This window comes from Colias eurytheme, chromosome 17, assembly GCF_061535395.1.
Source record: "Colias eurytheme isolate Ceu_HAF_F1 chromosome 17, ilColEury1 Martin Lab GWU primary, whole genome shotgun sequence".
In the NCBI taxonomy this organism is placed as follows: domain Eukaryota; kingdom Metazoa; phylum Arthropoda; class Insecta; order Lepidoptera; family Pieridae; genus Colias; species Colias eurytheme.
Window position 1 is genome coordinate 9,947,239 of NC_142996.1, and position 27,654 is coordinate 9,974,892.

Sequence of the window (27,654 nt, forward strand, 5' to 3'; positions counted from 1 at the left end):
GAGCGGGCTTAAACAACGACTTGTTTCAAAATATTATTTGCAAATTCGAATAACTGTCGACCTCATATAGGACTGGCAATATATTATTATCATACTATAATATTCTAAAAAGAAATAGCAACGTTTAAAACACAATGAAAAATAAAGTTATCTTAACTGCATTGAAAAGGCTTTACTTTCTAACAAACTAAGAGTTCCTTTTAAAGTTGTTCCAATACCCATTTAAAAGCACAAAAAAGCGGGTAGTATGTAATAGCTCGCAATAAACATATTATTCCCTTGAACCTGGCAAAGGCGCATACCCTTTAGCGGTAAACATCAAACAATTACTCAGACCATTGGCTGTGAACTCAGTCGATATACTCGCTGGAGTAAACTCACATTGTATAAGTATCCTAAAATAAAACGCTATTAAACGCACCGTTTGATATAGTATTTATGTACTGATAAATATATACGTATTAATAGACTTTTTAGTAATGTTTGATAATCAAGTAGACTTGTAAGTTCTAATTTAGCTATTCGCCCGCGGCTTTGCCTGTTTTGTTAAATAATAAAAAAAACTCAACAAATTAAATAAAGCCTTCCTTTAGAACCACTCGATCTATTAAAAAAATTGGTTGTCTGTAAAGTCGGTTTACTGACGATAGTTGAACGTGACAATGTCCGATTGTGCTTCTGTGTCGCTCGTTCCGCGCTCTCGCTTGCGCTTCAAGCCTTACATGGAACGCCTCAGAGCGAGGTAACGCCGCATGAGTGTTTTTTCGTGCGTGCAGCCGGCTCTATCGAATTATAAGACGTTGTCACATCAAAATCTTATTCAAATCCGTTGCGTAGCTTTAAAGATCTAAGCATACAATATAGGGACAGATAGGCAGCGGGAATCCACTCGTTTTATACTATAGAGTTATAGTGATTCCTATTTATTTATCATAAAGTAAATGCAATATTTTATTCCAATACTTACAAACTATTTAAGTGTATCAAGGGCTAGCAATGCCGCAAACGAAAACTTTGCCGTCTTCAAAGCATTATTCATTATCAAGAGTTGGAAATTCAGAAACTTGGAAATATTTTGTATAGTTCTCGTTTTAGAGGGAAATTCTCTATAACAATTTGAGATTACGTGGTTACAATGTACTAGAATTAAATTCTATTGAAATACTAGCAGCCCGCCCCGGCTTCGCCCGTGGTACATGTTTACGTTTTCTCTACATAAGAACCATCGTCGTACTTCAAGGAATATAATAAAAAAAGAATTATCGAAATCGGTTCAGCCGTTCTCGAGTTATGCGCTTACCAACACATTTTGCGATTCATTTTTATATATAAGAAAAGAGGATTTAATTTAAAATTGAAATAGTATAAATCACATATAGTAATAATACTGTTTCACAGATTATTATTAGACTTCTACCGAATTGTAACCAACACATTTAAAAGGCAGACTTTTATTCTTTATTATAGAGTATTTCATGTATGTAATAAACGTATTTTCACTTTTTCCTCATAAAGAAACTCCCTTCAGACACATTCCGCTTTACCCACGAATTGCCTGCGGCAGAATGTTAAAATGGCTATGTCGGCCAAGGCGTTTGAAATAAGAAAAACCACTATATATTAACGCTATTGGGTAGCTGAAAGAAAGGAAAATAACTTTTATTGATGTACTAGTTGATGTCCGCGACTTTGTCCGGGGTACGTTCGATAATTTGCAAATCTTGAAAGTGTACGAGCGATGCATGGAGTAACATATTTTTTTCTGAAGTGAGTGTAAGCATGTTTTTATTGCAAATTCTTGAGAAATACATGCTAAATAACTGAAAAGAAATTTCCTGTCGATTTGATGAATTCTGATAGTTTTAAAGTCCACACAATTTTCCTAACACACAACGTTAAATAAAAATTGTTATAAAACTATTCCATTCCATTCATTTTACTATCACTCTAAAAGGCAATATCCTCATGCCCTCTATACATAAACCAATACAATTTTCCATCACAGAAATTGATATTTTCTAGCGAAAAATTCAATATACAGCACATCAGTGGTTGAACGCCCATAATCCGGACCATTCCGGGTGGATTAACATCAGAATATAGGATAAGATCCGTGGAGCGGTTATTGATAGATTTATGTAGCGATAGGCGACTCTATGCCTTTCTATAGGCGTCGCGGTTAGGCGTATCTTTGAGCGACGATCGTCTAGTTTGGGAATGGCTCTTTGGGGATCTATTTTAAATAATATTTCTATTTTCTAGTATTTATGGAATAGCTATAATGAAATGGGAAAAACAGCGTTTTCATATTTAATACGAGACATAATATAGATAGGTATCATGATTATATTGTAGTTTAGATTTAAATAAATATAATTTTCTTCTTATGTTTTACTGTTTACAGTATTTGTGATTCGTATACAATACATAATCTGAATCACATTTGAACTATAAAAATATTTTGAAACATATTATAGCATAAATTAAAAAAAAAAATAAAGGAACAGAAAATTACAGCATGAATAATAATACTGATATACATTTTCATTGTTTCAGACAGTAGCTGAAAACATCCAGAATATTATTTCGTTGCAAAATGGATGCATGGATCTTATGGTAAGCGAATTTTTTTTACTTTAACGAAAAAATATAAAAGAACTAATAAAATGTACACATGAAAACTTTATTTTATCAGGCAAAACATAAATGAAAAAAATTGCCTTGCCTGCACTATGGTCATTGGTCAAAATATAAAATACCTATAGGAGCATGTCCATTTTGAAATAAATTATAACCAATCAGCAATATCTTGCATCCACAAATTCTAAGAACTAAAGTGCCTCTACTCATGGAATAAATATTACAGATCTTGCGAAAATCCAATAAGTCTAATTTTAGACCTCGAACAATTATTAAAAAAGTAACAAAGTACGATTGAAGACCTTTATCAAAGATGTAACTGTATTTGATTAGGTTCACGATATTAAAAGGTTTTTAGTCGACTTTCTTGGAGATTTAGAAATCCGTAATTTTTTGTCTTTCTATCAATTTATCCACTATCGAGTGAGTGTCAACTTTTTTATTATAATAAATACATAAATGTAATCATATGTAGCATAAACCTAGTACCCTATACGCTTATTTAGCACTTTGACGTTGAATTTTTCTATTATTTGTCATTTTAACAAACAGTCAACTGAATAGAAAATTTCCAGAAGTTTTGAAAACAACCATTAAAATATTCCAACGAGTCTAATTATCTTGTATTGTTTATACAAATCTAAGCCGTCATTGCGAAGTATTCGAATGGCCCCGTCACGGCCCTGAATGGTCCCATTTCGCTGAGCCCCTAACGGGGATCGATTCTATTTTGCATATAAACGTGCTTTGATGGCCCTCGCTTGAGATAACAGTACCCTTACCATGAGTTCGCAATCGAACCTTGCGCTCTTACGGCATTCGATTGACAGTATTTCTCGAAAGCATCTGTCAAATAGGTAAATCATGGTACTCATTAAGTGTCTAGAAAACGCTACGAGATATGAACTTGCTATGAGTTACAGCTAGAGGCGTTGTATTACTTTCCTGTCCTACCTATCTCTAAATCTATAATATCCAAACGATTTCTTAAATCCCTGGTATCCTCATACCCCTACGACATGTAGGATAGGCGACCTCCTACATGTCGTAGCGATACATTTAGAATAGATACACTTTCTATACGTCATAAGAAATAATACGTCTACTATTTTGTATTTAAGAGATATCTGCCTTATTTATCATTTTATTCGCGTAACCATGCATATTTGTCAAATATACGTTTCATTGCGAAATTCTCTGTGGATTGCAGATTAAATTCCTTACATTGAGAACGTCGAATTGTGTCTATAGAATTGTTTATTTTGTATAACGTTAACAATTTAATTTCTTACGAGCTTTCAAAAACAGCTGTTAATCCAATCAAAGCTGCCTAAAACGATAGATCAATAAAATCCAATTAACCATCGCGTCAATTGTAAATATTGACTAATTATCTATAACCAATGTTAATTTGTCTTGACAATAGCGTCTCGAAGCCAGTAAAGCGTTATCTCCGCAATTTGGAGTGAAGAACATCGATCGAGGATTAGCTCCGAGCTCGGCAAATGAGCGAGCAAATACTATTGTTATAAACAGCTTTGTGATTCCGGATGAGTGTTTGATTTTGTTATATTTTGATGGTGAATTATAAGATGATTGGGTTTTATTTAAATGTATTATTTTATTTAGATAATATTGATTACTTCTGCTTCTATCATGCTATGCTATATCTATGTGCATGATTATTTTAATCGAGAGATCATAGATTCAATACTACTACAGAAAATATAATTCAGACACATAAGACACATTTTCATGAGGCAGCAACAGTGCTGCCTCATGAAAATGTGATATTGCCTCTGGGTCTGTTCTGTAAAATTTTTGTGAAAGATTAGGTTAAGTAATCTTGGTAAAAATGTTGTGTTGTAAAAACCTCACTAAAGATTGGTTTTGTTTCTATTTTAAATTGATTACAAAAGTTCCTTTATCTTGTGGACATTGCCTTTGTAAATAAACGTCTATCAAGTCCTTTTGTTCTGAAAATATATATCATCCGACTATTAAAAAGGTCAACATTGTCCAACCCATTCATAAAGTCTATAACAAACTTAATTCAAGTAGGAGTTATTTCAATGAAATGTTATTAAATAGATGCTTTAAAAATACATGAATGTCTAAACGCTAGGTTCGAGTCAAGTGAGCGTGGGTGTATTCTGACCTTTGACCTTTCAGATCTGAAAGTTTCTACCTTTTGCGAGTCAAGTATCGAATTTCTTATTTAGATAGGTCTGTCAAACACTTCTTGAACTTGAATATTTACTTGCAACTAGACTTTGAAGCGCTTCCATTTTAATGTGACTATAATATTTGAAAAGTTATCTATTCAAATTTGATATTTCAATGAATAGGTACTTGTAAATAAATACTATTGTTATAAACAGCTTTGTGATTCCGGATGAGTGTTTGATTTTGTTATATTTTGATGGTGAATTATAAGATGATTGGGTTTTATTTAAATGTATTATTTTATTTAGATAATATTGATTACTTCTGCTTCTATCATGCTATGCTATATCTATGTGCATGATTATTTTAATCGAGAGATCATAGATTCAATACTACTACAGAAAATATAATTCAGACACATAAGACACATTTTCATGAGGCAGCAACAGTGCTGCCTCATGAAAATGTGATATTGCCTCTGGGTCTGTTCTGTAAAATTTTTGTGAAAGATTAGGTTAAGTAATCTTGGTAAAAATGTTGTGTTGTAAAAACCTCACTAAAGATTGGTTTTGTTTCTATTTTAAATTGATTACAAAAGTTCCTTTATCTTGTGGACATTGCCTTTGTAAATAAACGTCTATCAAGTCCTTTTGTTCTGAAAATATATATCATCCGACTATTAAAAAGGTCAACATTGTCCAACCCATTCATAAAGTCTATAACAAACTTAATTCAAGTAGGAGTTATTTCAATGAAATGTTATTAAATAGATGCTTTAAAAATACATGAATGTCTAAACGCTAGGTTCGAGTCAAGTGAGCGTGGGTGTATTCTGACCTTTGACCTTTCAGATCTGAAAGTTTCTACCTTTTGCGAGTCAAGTATCGAATTTCTTATTTAGATAGGTCTGTCAAACACTTCTTGAACTTGAATATTTACTTGCAACTAGACTTTGAAGCGCTTCCATTTTAATGTGACTATAATATTTGAAAAGTTATCTATTCAAATTTGATATTTCAATGAATAGGTACTTGTAAATAAATTTTCAAATATTGTTTTAACAGAGCCACGTAACTAAAAACGTTTTCCATAAAAAAATAAACTAAACACAACTGAGCAAAACAGATTGTAAAGAAAATAAAAATAAAAGAAAAAGACGGTCCAGTACGTACCCTTCCAAGTATGATGGTAATTCTAACATAAGTGACAACATACTCAATTTTAAAACTACTCAAAAGCAACATCTATTATTCTCTTTATAACAAAAAGCGCCCTCCAACAGTCCGTGTTCACAGCAAATCATATCGTTATAATTGGTTCCAATATTTCAAGAGACGTTTTCCCCTGACCCCCAAATGGAATAAATCCCTGAGATTTTATTCCCGCTCCCTCGAACGCTGACTCAATGTTACTTTGATTTACGACATTTTTATCGTATAGTTCTTAAAATTGCTAAAAATAAAATCCTTTGAGGAACGTCGCTTTAGTAATGCGGAGGATTCCTGGGGAAATCTATTACGCCTCGTGTTGTCACATCGGTGACCCTTTTGATCGTTATTTGCTCTGTTTTCATGATATTACTCGAGAATTCTTGCTCATGCATGAGATAATGGTTCATGATACCTACCTATTATAGTATCAAATGCACCCATTGTCGAATAGAATGGCAATCTAGAAATGATACAATTGTCTGATCTTAGTAGGTACACAAAATACGTCGATGTCTACCCGTGGCCTCGCTTACTGTAGAATGCCTGAACTGCCGCCATAAATTAGTCATATTTTAAAATCAACGCAAAAGTTTTAAACGTATTAGGAATACATAAATATAAAAACATACATTAATTATAAAATTCCAGCATTAATATACATAAAAAGTATAAAAGTAAGCAATATTTTTATATTAGAACAATCCGAAATTCCCTACCAATACTCCCTGCGTATCGTTTCCTATCAAACCTACCGATCAAGTACCAAAATAGACCCCTAACTTTATGAATTCCTATAATTTCATGCCCGAATGGTGAAATACTGTAGATTTGTTGGTGACGAACGTGTCTAGACTTGTCCCAGGGGTCTATTAATGATAAGGGAAGTTAAGCACCCATTAAGTATGCTCGACACGTTGCTGGAAAATTATTTCTGCACGGATATTGATTGAGGATCTGCCCTGCTTAATAGAGCTCAGCTGGTGTGCGGAATGTTAGGGAATGCGGATACAATTTATCAAATTCCAGAATATATGTCGCCTAGATTCATAGTCAAAGTAGATCGTTAATACCAAATAGTGTTCATCCTTTCAATTCTTCCTTTCAATTTATTGGTTGTACGTATTCTAAAATGTATGCAGGTAATAATAAATCTGTTTTTTTTTGTTGGGTGACTTTCTTTCTGTTTGTCTTTTTATACTATGTTTTATTTTCCCTTGAAATTTCTATTCCTTGCACTTTTATAACTACACACGTTGATAATATCTCCATTCTCCTTAATACAAACGGACAACAAAGACACAAACGTTGTATTGTCCTTCAATAAATCACGCTACATCACGTCGGCGATTTTAAAGATCATAAATATCAGGATATCGTCGAGATAGTCGGCTATCACTCCAAACAGCTTATATCATAAATCGAGAAGAGCGATCGTCTGCCATCGTTGAAATGTATCTGTCAGCACTTAGAGGAGACTAGGTGGACTTAGTACTTGTAATGTTTTGGCACTAAAAAACAGGGTAGGTGCTCGGATTGAGCAATGGTGTTTGTAAAAGATGTGTAAATGGTAAGACTTTCTATAAAAGAAACACTAAATGTGACGATTATGACTATATAATAAACAAAAACCCAGAGGAATATATAAACTAATTTGTTGTTTACCGACATTCTCTAGAATAGGCTGTGAATTTAGAATGCTGTCATAAAAAATTCTTCATTTTCCTAATCTAAAACTAATGATTCGTTGCTTGAGTATTGCGGATGTAACGGTTTACCCTGATTCAACTTGCTCCCCAGAGCCTGTTCCAAAATAACTGAATGATGGACGAATGTCTGATGTAATGCGAATAGACTTGCCCGAGGGAAAATTCTGGATTCGAGGTCGTATTTGGTCTCATTTTGTAAATTTACGTGTAATGAACAGAAGTGTATAAATCGTTGTATGGGGTTTACTCAATAAAAAGCCATCTCAACTGTATAACTATACTGAAGAAGTGTCTTCGCAAATTTTTGTCATAAAAATAATGTAATCTACGGTATCTGTATGCTATTGATATTAGCAACAAAGAGGACATGATTTTCACTTTATTATGATTTCGTTGTTTTTTTCCTCTATTCTTTTAAATTAATGGTTATTGTGTTCTTTTAGTTATAATTTCTATATACATAATACATTAAACCCGATCTAACAGCCAACACTATGTTTGCCCCTCTCCTCCCCCTTGGAAGGGGGAAGGGACGCGCCAATTACGGTCGCACTTGACATACTTGCGATAGAAAGTCGTTAAAATATAAAAGGAACGCTCCTGGCCTCGTAATTTTATTAAATAGATGATCTTGTGTAGTACCAGAGATATGAGAGATTTTATGTTCCTCACTATTAAAATATGGCCTGATTTTATGACAGCCTGAAAACTATCTAAGCATCTATCCAAGAATTCTAATTGGAAAGATTTTCCTGCTGTTGCCATGTATTTTACAAAGTACGTTAAAAAATACGTTTCAATATGTTATAGGTTAGAATCGGACCTTGTCGGGGTTAAGTACTTGGAAGCCTCACTCCATGCCTCTGAATAAAATCTATAGTGAATAGTCGAAGGTTCTAGACGCAGTCACGATTTATTACACTGTTTTCTGAGACACAGGTACACCTAGTTCAGAAGACAGAGCAAAATTGCGAACTGAATATGTAAAATTTGCTAATAAATATTATTTAATTTTTTTATTTTAGTTATCTGTGTTTCTAAACTCAGTTGGTTTACCTTATTCAGTAGTTTATCACTGCTGTTCCAACCGGTCAAGAATAAGGCGATCAAACGAGTAATGTACATATAATACTTTTCTATGTTTACTGTTTCTTCTTTTCTTGTCTTACTCTAGGTACTCTTTAATTCTTGCGCACTATATTTATATCTACATCGAGTTGCTTGGAAGAAATCGCTCACGAGCGATAAAGCCGCTCTTTGTACATCTCTATTATAAGCTTAACTATGTAACAAAATTTATTACTGTGTATGTACAATAAAGAGTATTTCATTCATTCATAATACAAGACATTTATTACGTATAACATTAATTGAGAAAATAAGATTTCCTTTAAACAATATGTTAAGCTATTGCATAGCTTCTATCGCGGGCCTTGAGTGTGGGGACCGAATCGAAAAATTCCGTAACGAAAAAACCTCACGCTCCCCACTCCGACGGGCTCGGAGGTGTGGCTTGAAGGCATGCTATGCAATAGCTTTACCGCGGCAGTCCCCGAGTGCCACACGTCTTTTTATTTTTTATTCAGATAAATTCACTTCTTCTTATGTAACACAGTAGAGATTTATAAATTCATCAACAAATTAACACCGTTCCAGTTTTCTCGACATAATTTACATTTTAAATCTAAGGTTTAAAATTTTCTGAAAAGTTTAGCTTCATTTTAATTAACACATGGCTAATTTTAGTTGCGGTACAAGTGGCGCTACTTACTTGAAGTGGACACAGGGACGGACGGAATGAGGAATTTTATATATTATACATGTCTATGTTTATAGAAGTAGTCGCATCGCTGCGGTAAAACCAAAGATGTTGGTTTTTTCACACGTTATTTCTTTTATATATTTTGACATGTATTATATTATATGTATATTTTGATTTAGCAACGCTTTGGTGCTAGAAAATGGAAAATAAAAAAGTAATTTATTTACTAATTTGGATCATTCTAGAAATCTAAAAAAATAGTAATAGGAATTATAATGTTGTATTTAAAATATTATGTTGTTAATTAGGCTTTACGTTGTTAATTTGTGCCAAACATTATACCGAAAAGATTTTATTACAGGGCCTTAACCTTTTAACAGTGATAAATTCATGGAAATTTATGAGGACCGCGATTAAACACGCACACGTACCCGAAAGTACCGCCCAATTATAATTATTCTTTTTTATAAAATGCCCCACCATCCCTGTTCGCAGTTTTTTATCTAATGTTATTTAAACGTGATTATGTAAAACATCGGTTTATGTAAACTTGGTTTAAGTCCAGCTAAGTCACGTTCCGTATTGAACGAATGAGGAAGACGAAAACTTGGTTCTTATGGGATTTTGAACTGTTTAATTTATTTGGCAGTGTTCGTTCTTTGGGGAATATTCGGTTTGTAATCATAGCTTTAAATTTATTGTAGTTTGTGGTGAATATGTAGTCATGAATTAAATAGTTGTTGCTTAGAGTATGTTGATTGTTAGATAACGATTAAGACATTACTAAACAACGAAATTTATCTTATTATGGCTATCGTTAGGAACACCTATTAACCCCTCTTTAGAGATTAGGTACTTATTATGTCTTTATCACGGAAACTTTCAAAATGAACAGTAAGATATTTATGTAGACGATAAGATATCATTTATACCTAGTTACTTCTTGTTATTTATAATTTTCTTTGTCTTAGTTATTTGTAAGTACTTCATTAAGCTTCAGCTTTTTCCCATAGTTTAAACTATGTGCCTGATTTTAAACACAAAATGCATATAATATTCCGCTAAATTTAAATTACGAAACAGATTAAAAACATTAATTACGCCTACATGTAAAGCGGGCACAGATAAGCGAGCGTAATGTTGCCAGTTACAATATATCTGCAAATAATTTTCAATGAATGAAGGTTTAATTTTTAACTGCGGTGCTTTCATTGAAGAGCTTGAGTTTAACTCAAAACATGTATGTAGATTTGAATAGATGTTGATTCTGAAGCGGCTTTGACTGCGCTGGGAAATAATCCATCAATTACCTGCATTTTAGTCTATTCATTGGTGGTCTATGTAAAAATAGAATGAATAGGTTGAGTTTTGTAAATTTATAAAATACAAGACGCTTATGATAATAATTTTATTTTTCAAGTATTTAGTAATTTCAGGTTTACGTTCGAATTTTCCTATTCATTTTGAAGTAAGGCAAAAGGATTACATAAACTATTCATAATCGTTTTACGAAGTTATTATAGTATCGAAACTCGAAAGAAATTCAAAGGTATTAGAATCTTAATCCGAAACACCTTTTCCCATTTTATATTAAAAAGGAATGAATATTCAATAAAACGACTAAGCTAAATGGCCACGAAATTGCCACTTTTAAATAAAAAGTAATTTCCCGCCAAACCTAATTTTGACGGTGAGATTATCAATTATTTTTATCATTCGAGTTAGGGTTAAGGCTCCTGGCAATTTCGTTTTAAATTGTCATTTAAAATTCCTACCTACATGAGCTTTAAAGTTTATAGCTCGTTATTTTGTAGCGCAAATGTTTGTTGATCCCATATTTTTATTTTAAACTAGCGGTCCGCCCCGGCTTCGCCCGTGGTACATATTTACGTTTTCTCTACATAAGAACCATCCTCGTACTTCAAGGAATATAATAAAAAAAGAATTATCGAAATCGGTTCAGCCGTTCTCGAGTTATGCGCTTACCAACACATTTTGCGAATCATTTTTATATATAAGATTTTAAACAAAGAATTTAAACGGTAATTTTCGTTCCTATTGGAGAACATTAAAACAGGGAAAAGCTTAACGATGTCGTTCAGTAACATTTAAATTTTAAAGCAATTAAGGAATAATTTTGAATTTACAAATTAAATACTGGCTGACGGATTTATTTAACCTTTTAAAAAAAAACTTTTCACCTTTATTATCTGTGTGTGTGTGTAACATTACACCGAATAAAAAAAAATTCATCGATTTATTCTAAAGTTCTAAATTTGAAAAGGAAACGCTGAAAAACGAAATTAAGTTGTCACGAAGTAAATTATAATTGCTCAAACAATGTATCCTTCCAAGAAATATTTGTGGAAATAAAGGGCGAGTGTTTCCTTTCTGCACTAAATGTAACAAGCTTCAGAATAACTGTAATAGATGTAATGAAATGATAACTTGAACGCGGCGTGTTTGAAGTTTCGATTGCGTTAAATTATTTCATTATATTGAGTTTGTTATGTGCTGTAGCTGGTTTTAATTCTTTTATTTTTTAAATGGACATCAATTTCATGAGAGAGATATCTGTGTATTGATCAGTGATCGTATTTTAAGTGAATTATTTGCTATTTGTTGATGATAGTATGATCAAGTGTAAAACAATATAATTACTACAAATCATTTTGTAGAATTTTTTTCATGTCCCAGAAAATATACCTACTTCTTAGAATAAATAGATATTTCTATGCCTTCTATAATTATTGTTTATTTTTATTACAGACGCAACAATAGTGTTGACCTGTGAAAAGAGCCGCACGTGATATATTCAGTTCTTGGAGACGGAACTAGTTCGATACCCCGACATCGCTTTATGGAGACCAGGACAAATTCTACATTGAAGACATTTTAAGGTTCGTTTTAACAGATTTTCTGTGTATATTTGAAGACGATAAAGTATATAAAGATGCAAAATTTCCAACCCGTAAATGTTCAATTTAATTATATGTTAAAAGTGTAACAAGTATGCAGGCCAATGCTACAAATGACATACAAACATACAGGTGAAGCTGATACTACTTAACTACTTTTGAAAATGCTATTTCACTAATAAATACAGAGTAAAATAGGCAACATTACATATACTCACGTTTCACCGATCCATTTATCAAAATAATTTACATTGTTGTTTTTTTCCATTATTCCAATATAACTACCCTTTACAAATAAAATTACTACTACAATAATAATGTCACCATTTTTTTGACGTGATAACGTTTTTAAAATCGTTTTAGTCGGGTGACATGTTCAGAAACTTGTGTCACACCAAAATCTCACGAGCGCGATCGCAGGTATAACGAGAGAGAGACGGACCGATCTCCCGTCTCATCTCGAGCGCTGCCACCAATAAGACGTTATCACATAAACATCTCGATCGTAAACCTACTTTACAACCAATTTTTTTTTCATTAATAATTTTTCTCACTTATTCACCTACAATTCCAGGGGTAGTCGATGCCCCACGCGGCGCCCGCCAGCATGTCGACCCCGCCCCGCCACCCGCACTTCTACACGGTCGAGGTCGGCGACACACGCTTCACCATTCTCAAGCGCTACCAGAACTTGAAGCCGATCGGATCGGGCGCTCAGGGGATCGTGTGGTGAGGGTTTTTTTGGCATTTTTTGTAGATTTTTTGTAATTTTTTGTGATTTTTTGTAATTTTTTGTTGTTAGGAATATATTAGGATGTTTTTTCGTGTTTGTCGTTAGGGTTTTATGTGGAAGAATACTTCGTATAGGTGATTTTTCTGAGTATGTCAAATTTTTTTGTTGATAGGGGTAAATAAAATGTGCTTAGGAATATTTTTTAGGGAAAATTTTTGAGTTATCATAGTTTTTTGCTCATCATCATAGTTTCAAACAAGTTTAGGAATGTATTGTTGATAATCTTTAAGCAATTTTCGTAAATTGAGCATTTATTAATACGATATGTTTAGGATTAGACTCATCATTATCATAATATGATGGTAGAATCGTAACAATTAACTTTATCATCAAAAACAATATAAAAAAATGTTTAAAATCTTCATGTTACATAAGAAAGTACATAAAATTATAAAGTTAGCATCTTTATCTGGTTTCCTTTGTTTATTCCATGTTATTTGAAATGTCAATGTTTGTCTTTATAACTCTCGGAACTGCTTTGAATATTATTGTTAAATTTTTCATATTATGTACATCGGGTTTTTGAAATATGATGAAAGTTAACCTTGTTAAACAACAGGAATTAGAAATTTAGAATTTAGAAATTTTGAATAATTATAATAGTATACTATTTTGTCATATTTATAATATTCAATGATTGAGTATTGTTTTTCTGATAAAAATATTCAAAGATATAGGTAAGAAAATACAATATATGTACTTTTAACAGTACAACCGTTTAATCTATAAATTATAAATTGAAATTTATTTTATTCAAAAATGTAAAACATACATTGATATTCAAAAGTGTATTTAAAATTATAAGCAAAAGTTAAAATAGAAATTCTCACTCTTATTTTATTATAACTTCATTACTCTCATCTAGGAGCATAATTTATTTTTGTTTGGACGCACAGCACGCTGTATACAATCACGCCTCAACTTGCTGCATGCAAATATATTCACATTTTTGTTTATTCCATTCATGTATGTATGTACGTGTAGTGAAAAGAGCCTTTATTTTAATTTATGTAGTTATTTTGTGCCCGGTTATTCTTTAGCACGATTCACGATATATACATTCTTTTTTTGCAAAGTTACATTTATTATTTCTGGACTTTTCAATTTTTATTCTGTGTATTTATAAATAAAATTATGATTTAGCAATCATGTTGATGCAGAAGAGTGCAGTTTATTCAATAATAAGTCACGATCTTATTTTTAATTCAAGATACATACATTGTATGAATTGTAATAAAATACAAAGCAGAAACAACCTCAGCACATTATGTATTCAATAATGTCGGTTATAGATTAACGATTTCATTCCTGACCTACATTTATGGACTGTAAGTTCCTTTCTATAAATTTGTTATTTTTTCTATCTTCATTGCAAGAAGATATGACTATTAAATTTATGTTAATATCTCTATGTACAAAATACCATATTAGTTTATTATCTATGGTATTCACTTGATAGAAAATAGTCTTGTAAATTATCATGTAATTTAAAGTTAACTCAGCTTATCAAATGTCAATACTCAATAGTCAACTTCACCAAAATTATTCCAATACATATAAGACAACATGGTTAGACACAGGGTATGAGCTTTCCTATACATCACTTTTAAGTTGGTTAGATGTGTTAAGTCCATTCCGTACCCAAGATTCTCAGCTTACACAGGCACACAGGCGAACGGCGACGCAGAACTGCATAATATACATAGTAAAAAGAGAGAAGTAGGCCAACTCCCTGAGTTTAGCCACAGTTTAGTGCCGCACAAGGTTGTCACTTGTCACATTGATATTTTAAATAATTGTATAAACAAACACCGACCGCTCACGAGATCGGTCAATGAGTAGAAACCGAGCGGTGTTGTGTGCGCACGCAAGCTTTCGTACGTACATGAACGGGGGGCGTGGTCAAGCGCTCCGCGTACATACGGCGCGATGTACCTCTGTCCGAAGATAGCTAACTTCTCTCTTTTTACTATGCAATATATTTCTGTTATAGCTGATCGAGTGTATATAACCGGTAGCGATGGTTCAGTTTTACTCGGTCACACTCGGTGACACGGTGTTCACGGTACCCACGCGGTATACGGAGCTAGTGCGCCGCGGCGCCGGCGCGCAGGGCACGGTTTGGTAAGCGAGCGCTTTTTCATCGCTTTGGTTCACAGGACTAATATAGTGACTAATGCTGATTGGTGTGCCGGTTGAGGTTTTGAGTTACGGGGATAGTGATATCGTTGAGTTTTATGTGACTTAGGTTATGTATAGGGTAAGCGATGTCGGGTTTTTTATGGGATTTTGATAGGGATTCAAAACGACATAGTTTTTGCGCATATTGTAAAGTAAACGATGTCGGGCTTTATGTGGAAGTTTTAGGGAAAGTAAAAATGATGTCGAAATTTGTCGTGTATGAGATGGTTCATTGTAAGGCGGTGTAAAATTAGTTGTTGTTGCCAGTTGTATGGGGTGATTGGAAAGGGTTGTAAATTGTAGTAAGGTAAAGGGCAAATTTTAATTTTAATCTCGAAAATGTGATGTCTTTTATGAGATCGTACATTAGGTATATTCTCGTGTAAAATTAATAAAAAAGAGGAAATTGTTGTTACGTAATCGATGTCGGTATTTATGATTTGGGTTTTATTTGAATTCGTATATTTAGCGGCATTTCAAAGAAAAGATACGACAATCGCTAAAACTTTTGTATTTATTAGAATATATGAGATAATGTCGAATCGAATTGTCAGTCGTACGTTAAATATAATCGAAAACGCTTTGATGAAATATACAATGTTTATTGGATCATAAATAAAGATTTTCAGATATATTTTCAATAATACGAATGCGATAACGTTATGAAAATTTTATTAATACATGCTTCCTTCCTTCGTAACGGAACAATTTTATTAGATACGAAATTGAAGTTAAATTTTTTTCGGATGAATAAATTTGAAGTATTGATGCGTTTTATTTAATATCTCGTCATTTTTCTATTAATTAATGTCGTTTATTGGGTTAGAAATAGGGTGGGATTTAAATGTTACTATAAGAACTTCTATTGGGATCTAAAAAAGAAAACTGTTTGTAAAAGTGTGTCCGAATCTCATTAATAAAACCATACGATGTTTCGAAGCTTTTAACATATTTACCAATATTAAAAGCTCGCAAAAATAACACCTATAAAATAAATAACACAATTGATATCTTCTAACTAACTTTACTAGAGAAACCTTTCGCTATATTTTGAACACAAACAAATTTAAATGTGCTAGGCTGCTAAATATTTTTAATCATTGTCTCAAAACTATTATATGTATTATAATAATAGTATTATTTATTTATATCACACTCATTAATTTTTAATCGTATTTTCTTAGATTATGGATTGGTCTCCGCGCGCGCGCTACGACTAGATACCGCCGGCGTACTTGAAAAATGCGGCAACTTATAGTACGCCGAATTCGGCGTACCGTGGGCGTACCCAAGCCAGTTGTGTCACAAGCATTGTGTGGAGAGGGTGAACCAATAATTTATAAAGATTTTGAACAAAATCTGAAGTAGAATGCCTATTTGTGTCATAAAACTATTTAAAAATAATACAACAAAAAATAAGAAAGACACTGGGATCACGTACCATCACTAAGTATCGTATTATTCGAAATTTCTCCTTTACTTCGAAAAATTTTTCTACGAAAATACGACGCCATTCAGTGTTGCCGTATTGCATATCCAAAAAAATACACGTGGTTGAGGAAATATTTTAGCAATAATTTGAACTTTTTTTTTTCAATACTATTACTAACACATGTATAAAAAAGTATAATACAATAATTTATTTCTGTTTAACCATGTTTAACTGACTCATATAATATGTTTTTTTTTAATTTCCGCTTTTTTACTTTTAAACAACCTTTGTGACTATAGTATAGTAGCGTCGCAAGTGGATTTGACTCACATGTTCATGGATTCGATTCCCGGCCAGGTCAGGATTAAAAAAATATTTTTCAAACTTCTTTCCAAGATGCCAGATTTCCCATTTATGAGGTAAAATTTATGTAGCTGGCAGCCCAATTCTTCACACACACTAGCGTCTTTATAAATTGCCTAACACACACTACAGAAATGAGTTGCCGCACTCACAGAGCTATTGTTTTTAGGTGGGGCGGTATCTAGTCGTAGCGCGCGCGCGGAGACCAATCCTTAATCTAAGCGTATTTTGTTGCATGGCTTTTTGTATTTCTTCACATATTATTTTTTCATTTGGAGTTGGAGGCATTCAATGTTTTTAAATCTGTGTGTTGTATTCTTTTCTATATTTTATGTTTTATAATAAACTATATTATGACTGGACTAATATAAAACCTAATATAAGAAATTAAATTCGTCATTGAATACAAAATATTCAATAATGCTAATTTAGAGCTTAAAGTTTCTTTATTTAATTAATTATTACACTCTAAAATAGATATTTATTATAAATAGCAAATTCTATTAAAGTAACTTTTATCATGAATGGTTGAGAGCCAATGGACTAATAACTAAAGTTTCAGTAGCTTCTGAATTCAATCTGCCTATTTTATGTGACAAATAAAACTTACTTCTAGTTTAATATTTCAAAGTCTGTAATATTATCGACGGAATTATTTGTTAACCTTTATTCAAATTGTATAACAATAATATTATCTACAAAAAGATTTAATTTGTTCCAAAAGAAACATAAAAAAAAATATCTCTGGTGTTTATTGTTTAGCATTTAGTTTGAAAATAGTGACAAAAATCTATTTTCATATTTTTGTAACACTTAGGACCCTACTATATAACACTAATCTCTATTCTCTTAATCCTTTAAATTCAGAAACATAAAACCTTCTAATCTATGTCGTATATCTATTAAGCATTAACCCTATTCCAAGCGGAGACTATAAAAAAAGCTGAGAATCATTACAAGCACAAAAATGTCATGTATAAAAATTAAAAAAAAAACTGTATTAGAACCTCACCTTTTTTGACAGCTACTACTTGCATAGTCTGTAAAAAAAAAGTATTTTTCCCGCCATTTCACATGAGCACGTTGTCAACAGCGCGGCATACGACACGGTGACGCAGCAGAACGTCGCGATCAAGAAACTTTCTAGACCGTTCCAGAATGTCACGCACGCGAAGCGCGCTTACCGCGAGTTCAAGCTGATGAAACTCGTCAATCATAAAAATGTAAGTATATATTTTATGTTTATCTCTATAAAATATTGAATTCTAACATGATGGATTGCTGTATGTATTTGGAAAGAATGTGGGAGTTACTGGTTACAAAAAATCAGTGCTAAATGGTAAAATAACTTGAAATACATATTTAAATCAAAGAACTGAGACCTTGGCAACTAAACAAACTATGATATAAGTAGATATTATGTCATAAAAGTAATATTTTATAATTCATTCAACTAGGATTCTATAGTTGAAGCGCATTTAAATCTTCACAATACATACATAATTTATTCATGTACAGTGAAACCTGGTTAAGTGAGACATCAAGGGACCTGCAATGTCGTTTCACTTATAGAGGTATTCCACTTACCCAGTGTCTCAGATATACAGGTATAAATAAATATCTGTCTCATTTACAGAGGGTTCCATTACAGTTTTTCACGTAATGATAACGATTGTAGCTTTCGTTTTGACATTTCTTAAATAAACATCTGTATGATAGTAAAGCGAAACTAAAACTGAAGGTAATTGAAGCTCAAAATTTGTACTTATGTAATTGGAATTACGTGTGGAATTTGTGGGTAAAATAAGAATGAGTAAACAAACAATGTTATCTCAGTTACAGAGGTTTATGCATATAAAATTTACTCGCTGTCTCAGTTATAGAGGTAACTATGATGATAAATCGAAAGAACAAATCCCAGATATAGAGGTTTACCTCGTCCCACTAACAGAGGTAATTCAGTGCCAAAGTGATGGGACCTCAGCATGAGTTCCAGTTATAGAGGTTTCTCACTTATCCAGGTCCCACTTAACCAAGTTTCACTGTATATAGAAGTAGTAAGCTACAGAGAAGAGCTGCAAGTCATTCTGTAGTAAGAATTCGTATAAGTTTAACGACAATTTTTTTATTGTAAAAATATAATATTGATCCCAGATAACTGCTAAACGATAAAGTGATAACAGCTATAGCAGCAACAACATTCCTTATATATTCCATACGCAATTATAATGATATTTGTAATATTTGATATTATCTAATTAAATCAATTAGTATATTTTTACTTGCATGTAAATTTTAATTGATTTTCGATTCTATTTAAATTGTCACTGATATATTCGTGTCCGTGTAATTGTAAATGGAAGATATAGGCTCCAGAAAATTATCTTAGGAGCCTGGGTCACTTATTTGTAAAATTATTATGTGAAAATAAATTATTTATCTATTTATTTACTATCGCATCATCCTATTCCAGATTATCGGGCTCCTAAACGCGTTCACACCACAGAAGAGCCTCGAGGAGTTCCAGGACGTGTACCTGGTGATGGAGCTGATGGACGCGAACCTGTGCCAGGTGATCCAGATGGACCTGGACCACGAGCGGATGAGCTACCTGCTGTACCAGATGCTGTGCGGTATTAAGCATCTGCACTTGGCTGGGATCGTGCATCGGGTGAGCGAATGTGACTTTTAATGCTATTGCAATTGTTGTGAATTTTCATTGCTCACAGTGGATTATCATTTGAAGTGATTTATGTTACTAAAAAACTTAGAAGACGTGATCAATTATTGTTAATAGGTGATAATTTTGAAAAAATGTGTGCGTGTACTAGTGTACACACGTAAGAAGTGAAACTTTTTTATGACCTTATTTTTCAAAAAATAATTTACTATATGCAACTTTACAGAAATACGTCGAATCACGCGTGGTAGGGATAAGAAAAAGATGGCGCGTAACACAAAAATGTCACGCGTAACGAAAAAATGTTACACCAAATTTTTTTCCAACCCCGATAAAGAAGTTTCACTTCAAAAATAAAGTGAATTTAAATATTTCGGACAGTTTATAGATATAAATTGTGCAAAATTTCTAAGATTGTGTAAAAAATAAAATTAAGGTAGACATGAGACATTAAATAAATAAATAAAAAGGCATTTGGATTAAGTAATTTTTTATTTAATTTACGTTTTACAATTTTGACAGGATAATAAACAATTATTTTTATTAAGTTCTAATTAATTATTGAACTAAGTTTATATTTTAATTAAGTAATCTTTGGACGTCCCGTAAGAAAAAAAAAAACATTCTTCAATGTTCATTATTCGATCGATCGATCGTTTATTCTATACATATAAAAAATAAATAAAATTGAATTCCGAATACTATTCCCTCCATAACACACTTTGAAAGCATGGGAAAAATGGCTTAAAATTGATATTTTTTGTTTTATGGCATTCAAATGCTTTATAAATATAAATTTATAAAGAATAGAAAACAATTCGATCACGAGGCGGGACTCGAACCCGCATCTTTTCGCGCCATTCCGGGGCGGATGCCTGACCAACTCAGCCACTCTTGACCCGCCAGAGCAATCGAATTTATTCTATTCTTTTAGTTTTGTGTCTAAGGGACCTTTCCATATAAATTTATAAAGATGGCTTAGTTACCACGCCATTTGTGCATATGCCTTTTTTTGTAATAAGTATATCTTTTTCCTATTTGTGGTGTACATATATTGACTCGTGCAGGACCTGTCCTATTTGTGGTGAACATATCATCATTAATTGATTGACTCGTGCAGGACCTGAAGCCGTCCAACATAGTGGTGAAGAGTGACTGCACGCTGAAGATCCTGGACTTCGGTCTCGCGCGCACGGCCGGCACCACCTTCATGATGACGCCCTACGTCGTCACGAGATACTATCGCGCGCCTGAGGTGAGTCATCTATACTAACACTTCGGTCTCGCGCGCACGGCCGGCACCACCTTCATGATGACGCCCTACGTCGTCACGAGATACTATCGCGCGCCTGAGGTGAGTCATCTATACTAACACTTCGGTCTCGCGCGCACGGCCGGCACCACCTTCATGATGACGCCCTACGTCGTCACGAGATACTATCGCGCGCCTGAGGTGAGTCATCTATACTAACACTTCGGTCTCGCGCGCACGGCCGGCACCACCTTCATGATGACGCCCTACGTCGTCACGAGATACTATCGCGCGCCTGAGGTGAGTCATCTATACTAACACTTCGGTCTCGCGCGCACGGCCGGCACCACCTTCATGATGACGCCCTACGTCGTCACGAGATACTATCGCGCGCCTGAGGTGAGTCATCTATACTAACACTTCGGTCTCGCGCGCACGGCCGGCACCACCTTCATGATGACGCCCTACGTCGTCACGAGATACTATCGCGCGCCTGAGGTGAGTCATCTATACTAACACTTCGGTCTCGCGCGCACGGCCGGCACCACCTTCATGATGACGCCCTACGTCGTCACGAGATACTATCGCGCGCCTGAGGTGAGTCATCTATACTAACACTTCGGTCTCGCGCGCACGGCCGGCACCACCTTCATGATGACGCCCTACGTCGTCACGAGATACTATCGCGCGCCTGAGGTGAGTCATCTATACTAACACTTCGGTCTCGCGCGCACGGCCGGCACCACCTTCATGATGACGCCCTACGTCGTCACGAGATACTATCGCGCGCCTGAGGTGAGTCATCTATACTAACACTTCGGTCTCGCGCGCACGGCCGGCACCACCTTCATGATGACGCCCTACGTCGTCACGAGATACTATCGCGCGCCTGAGGTGAGTCATCTATACTAACACTTCGGTCTCGCGCGCACGGCCGGCACCACCTTCATGATGACGCCCTACGTCGTCACGAGATACTATCGCGCGCCTGAGGTGAGTCATCTATACTAACACTTCGGTCTCGCGCGCACGGCCGGCACCACCTTCATGATGACGCCCTACGTCGTCACGAGATACTATCGCGCGCCTGAGGTGAGAGGAATCGGAAAATAATATATCGATCGGTGTTTAACACAATAGCAGTTTATATAAAACTAGCTTTAGCCGCAGTGTTCCCCGCTCCTGTTGGTCTTAGCGAGATGATATATAGCCTATTGCCTTCCTCGATAAATGGGCTATCTAACACCGAAAGTATTTTTCAAATCGGACCAGTAGTTTCCGAGATTAACGCGTTCAAACAAACAAACAAACTCTTCAGCTTTATAATGTTAGTAAGTATAGATAGTGACATATTTTATTCATAAGTTTTATGCCCAGTTAATGCGGACTTAGTGCTTATCACCACTTTGCCCCAATATTGATAAGTGTAAAGTAAACGTTTACACATGGGAGATAATAGAAGGTATTAGATGTTTCCACCAGATCAAAAAGCGACATTTTGGCCATAGAATAGTTAATAGTACATGTACAGAAGAATTACTCGACAAGAAGATATAAATAAATGATCTTCGATCGCAACGCGGCTTGACCCGCCAGAGCGATCGAATTTATTATATTCCTTCAGATTTATGTGTCTAAGGGACACATGGCGCGCCATCTATTGAGATGATATTATTTGTTAATTAATTTATTTCTTTTGTCATCTTCAGGTAATCCTCGGCATGGGCTACACAGAGAACGTAGACATCTGGTCGGTGGGCTGCATCATGGGCGAGATGATCCGCGGCGGAGTGCTATTCCCCGGCACCGACCATATCGACCAGTGGAACAAGATTATCGGTGAGACATACATACAAAAAGATGTGAAAATAGCGCAAAACATTATGCACACATACACACGCATATACAAACAAAAAGATGTGAAAATAGCGCAAAACATTATGCACATATACACACGAATATCAATCACACACACACACAAACATATTACATACATGACGAAATTTAATAATGTTGCATAATAATACGCGCGCACACACACACATCACATACTAAATACATACGAAGAGAGAGTGTGAAATAAAACTCGAACATTGCTACGAAAAAGATTTTTTATTAATGAATGACCTGAACCTGTGACCTAGGTTCGAATTTTGCCTCATGATGATTTATTTTTATATTTTAAATATGTGGGGTAGTTTACAAATTTCAAATTCACGTGTTACAGAGTAATTATTTTACTCTATAAGCTTTTTTTATATTATTTAAAAATTTTCAATCTTGTGGGTAGTTTTGAATATCCTCCATTACTCATATTGCAGAGCAACTGGGCACCCCGTCGGCCGCGTTCATGGCGCGGCTGCAGCCCACAGTGCGCAACTACGTGGAGAACAGACCGCGCTACGCCGGCTACACGTTCGAGCGGCTCTTCCCCGACATACTGTTCCCCTCCGACAGCAACGAGCACAACCGGCTCAAGGTAAAATACATTTATAAATTTATAAAGAATAGAAAAAATTCGACCACGAGGCGGGACTCGAACCCGCATCCTTTCGCGCCAAACCGGGGCGGATGCCTGACCAACTCGGCCACTCACGAGTGGCCGAGTTGCGATTACTCTGGCGGGTCGTGACCCGCGAGCAATCGAATTTAATCTATTCCTTCAGTTTTATGTGTCTAAGGGACACACCGCGCGCCATCTAATGAGGTGATATACGACCATCTCAACCAACACGAAACACTTTTCAGTAAAAAATGTCTTGGTCTGGTAGGACATAGAAGGCTGATCACCTACTTGTCCTTAAAGAAAATCGATCAGTGAAACAGATGTATAATGAATCTGCCCCTTACCCCACTAGGGGACATGGGACTTCACTCACATGTCTTTCTCTTTGTTTTATGATGGGCTGATGGCTAATATCTGTATGTATGTCTGTCAGGCGTCCCAAGCGCGCGACCTGCTGTCCCGCATGCTGGTGATCGACCCCGAGCGGCGCATCTCCGTGGACGAGGCGCTGCTGCACCCCTACATCAACGTGTGGTACGACGAGGGGGAGGTCAATGCGGTCAGTTATCTATTTATTTATTTACTAGCTTTCCACCCGCGGCTTCGCCCGCGTAGTCATACAAAAACCCGCATAGTTCCGGTTCCCGTGGGATTTCTGGGATATAACCTATCCTATGTCCCGAGGTAAAAAGTAGCCTATGTCCTTTCTCGGGTATCAAAATATCTCTATACCAAATTTCATGCAAATTGGTTCAGTAGTTAAGGCATGATTAAGTAACAGACAGACAGAGTTACTTTCGCATTTATAATATTAGTATGGATTTTGGTCGACTAAAAATATTTTGTGCTGGAAATACGAATTTAAATTGTGTTCTAACAGACAGTGAAATTATATTGTGAGAAACAAGACGATTACATCGTCTTGTTAATCGAATATGAAAATGTAATAATGATACGTATGTCTTTTACAACATGCAGGTATAACTAAAAAAAACACGTGTCAGAAGTGAAATTTCTTTGGCAAGATTCAAAGATATCACATTGTCGCCATACTCCATGACATGACGGTATTGCCATGACGAGACCTTGAAATTTTACTCTCAACGCGCCTAAAGAAGATTCACTTCAAAACTTGTAACTCTCTTGAAACTTACAAAAGCTTTAGTAGCAGCCTTTCCCAATTATCAACATTTATATTATTAATTTACCGAATATCAATCATGTTAATACAAAGATTTTCTCGATCACAAATGCTGGAATAGCTATTTTAACACACATGCGTAAAACAATCTGTAAATTTTAAAAATGCTATTTGGGATTTTTCTGAAGCATTTGGCTATGTAGAACCTCTCACTTTATTGCGGAAAACTCTATAAACCTAAAGATTTTGCTTAATACCTTCGGAATACGATATAAAGTACGAACAAATCTGTGTTGTTAAGGTGATTGCAACGATCTGTTCCCAGCCAATATCCCGCTAGATGGCGCTGAATTCTACATTTCTAGTTTATTTGAGTTTTTGCGTAATTGGAATAGTCATCAAACCTAGGAATAGTCATGGCGGTTACTGAATATTATATTTTATTGAAATATGTTATATCATTGCCTTAAAATCCACCCAATTCGGTAAAATTATGCGTTTTAACATCTGTCATTGCATACAGGGTCGTTTACACACACAGACATATACAAAAGTGATAAAGATTTAACTCTAGATGGCGTGAATGTAAAGCGCGTCACACACGGTGAAGATACTACCTATAATATTTTATCTAATCTAGTAATATTTTATATTACAGTATCTTAAGGTATCCGGTATCAGCGTTCTGACCATCATTTTTCTTTTTTCGCTGTAGAACCGCCATCCTGTTACAAATGACCCACAAAGGAGAATGACCACGGGTGGTATCGGTAAAATTTTAGTTGTGCCACGTATTCGTTATATTGTTAATTCCTATTTGTATTTATAATGATCATATGTATCAATATTAAGTCTTAATTAAACCGGATAAATTGAAATAATAGTAAAAGTAAAAGTTTTTCTTTTGAAACATGTATGACTACGTATGGAATCGGTAAAATACTAGTTGTGTCACGTGTTCGTGATATTGTTAATTCCTATTTGTATTTATAATGATCATATTTATCACTATTAAGTTGTAATTATACCGAATAAATAGAAATAAAAGTAAAAGTTTTGTTTTGACACATACCTATATCTATCTCTCTTGCAAACGTCATAGTTTCTATTTGAAATGTCAAATGAATGTGTTCGACGCATTGTTCGATGTTATTTTGAAATAATGTTTAAATTACGATTTACTTTTCACATTTGTCTTGTAAATTAAAATATTACCTATGTAATAAATGTAAAACTTAACGTTCATCGTTAGTTTAAACTCGATTAAGTAGTTTTTTGAAGTGTTGAATAAAACTATTGTTTTATTTTTATTGTCGCGAACTGCGGCTTATATTTACATAAAAACTTTAATCATATCTAAAAGTACTAACATCAAGCTTTAAATTGAGCTATATTTCATCTTGACACAATAAGTTTGATTGCGATACCAAGTGCCATAGTCACTTGGGCAATCTCCTGTGGTTTTCATTTTTCTGTATGGGTAGACAAAACTTCAAAACGCCACCTGCTACGGTTTATATTATTATGAACGATTAGCTTTCCGCCCGCATTTTCAAAAAAAAACCCGTATAGTTCCCGTTCCCGTGGGGTTTCCGGGATAAAACCTATTCAATGTGTCCAAGTTACGTTCTATATGTGTGCTAAATTTCATTGTAATCGGTTCAGTAGTATTTGCGTGAAACACACACATACACATCCTCACAAACTTTCGCATTAGTAGGAAGTAGGATTGTTATAAAAATAAAAGTTATATTTGTTGGCGTAAACTATTTTATTGTAATTTTGGGAAATAAATAATGTCAAAATTGATTACCTACAATAAAACGCAGTTTTATTTTATTACCTACATTACACTATTGTTTTTTTTTTATCAAAACATGTATTTGAAGTAGCAAATATGATATTATGCTGATCCAAGCATTTTCACTCAAAACTAATATCACTAATTAGTCCATTGAATAAAAAGTTCTAGAGTGCGTGAGTTAGTAACGTAAGATGTTTCTTCGGAAACATGTCAAGAGTCCCTAGGTAATAAACATACTAAAACCCCGGGCCACTAGGAGGAGCCCCGGAGTGGGGGGAGGGGGAAAATGGGTCCATTTTTTCATTTTTCGCTTAAATCTCAAAAACGGTACATGTTAGAGAAAAACTTTCAAGGAAAAGTTGAAAGGCCATAAAATTATCTACAAGTTGTACCTAAATCATTTTTTCCTATATCCTACCGTTTCTGAGTTATACGCAGTAAAACATGATTTTGGCTCAAACAATTTCCACATCAATCGATCAAAAAATATTTCTTTCTTCCAAAAAACTCAAAAGTGCAACTTGTGACCGGTACTGATAGATTGCTCTTAATTAGGTCTATAATTGGTAAAATAAACACTTTCCTCCATGGAAGCCTTTAGGAGGAATCGATTGTCAAAATATTATATTATGGTAGTTTGAGTTACTGAACTTGATCTTTTTATTTTTTTCTTCCAAAAAACTCATAAGTGCAACTTGTGACCGGTACAGATAGATTTCTCATAATTGGGTCTATCATTGATAAAAATACCAGATTCCAACACGGAGGCGTTTACGGGGAATTGAATTTTATTAGGGTAGTTACGATACTTGAACTTTTTATTTTTTTTCTCCAAAAAAACTCAAAAGTGCAACTTGTGACCGATACTGATAGATTGCTCTTAATTAGGTCTATAATTAGTAAAATAAACACATTCCTCCATGGAAGCCTTTAGGAGGAATCGATTTTCAAAATACTATATTAGGGTAGTTTGAGTTACTGAACTTGATCTTTTTATTTTTTTCTTCCAAAAAACTCAAAAGTGCAACTTGTGACTGGTACTGTTAGATTGCTCTTAATTAGGTCTATAATTGGTAAAATAAACACATTCCTCCATGGA

The 27,654-nt window shown here is 34.4% G+C and overlaps 1 protein-coding gene across 2 annotated transcripts in view; it reads left to right on the top strand.

The window, feature by feature from the left end:
* Positions 1-2,555: 2,555 nt before the first annotated feature.
* The window catches only part of bsk (mitogen-activated protein kinase dJNK), a 35,009-nt gene continuing 9,910 nt past the window's right edge, over positions 2,556-27,654 (top strand). Inside the window, exons 1-9 of one of the 2 annotated variants that reach the window (XM_090111369.1) lie at positions 2,556-2,616; positions 12,255-12,385; positions 12,978-13,132; positions 18,266-18,395; positions 19,646-19,843; positions 20,973-21,107; positions 22,814-22,943; positions 23,426-23,583; positions 24,044-24,169. In XM_090111369.1, coding sequence (XP_089967495.1) covers positions 12,987-13,132; positions 18,266-18,395; positions 19,646-19,843; positions 20,973-21,107; positions 22,814-22,943; positions 23,426-23,583; positions 24,044-24,169 — 1,023 coding nt within the window. In that variant the 5' untranslated portion in view covers positions 2,556-2,616; positions 12,255-12,385; positions 12,978-12,986. Of the gene's footprint in view, positions 2,617-12,254; positions 12,386-12,977; positions 13,133-15,189; positions 15,321-18,265; positions 18,396-19,645; positions 19,844-20,972; positions 21,108-22,813; positions 22,944-23,425; positions 23,584-24,043; positions 24,170-27,654 lie in introns of those variants that run through there. The other variant, XM_090111370.1, reaches the window with a different exon arrangement.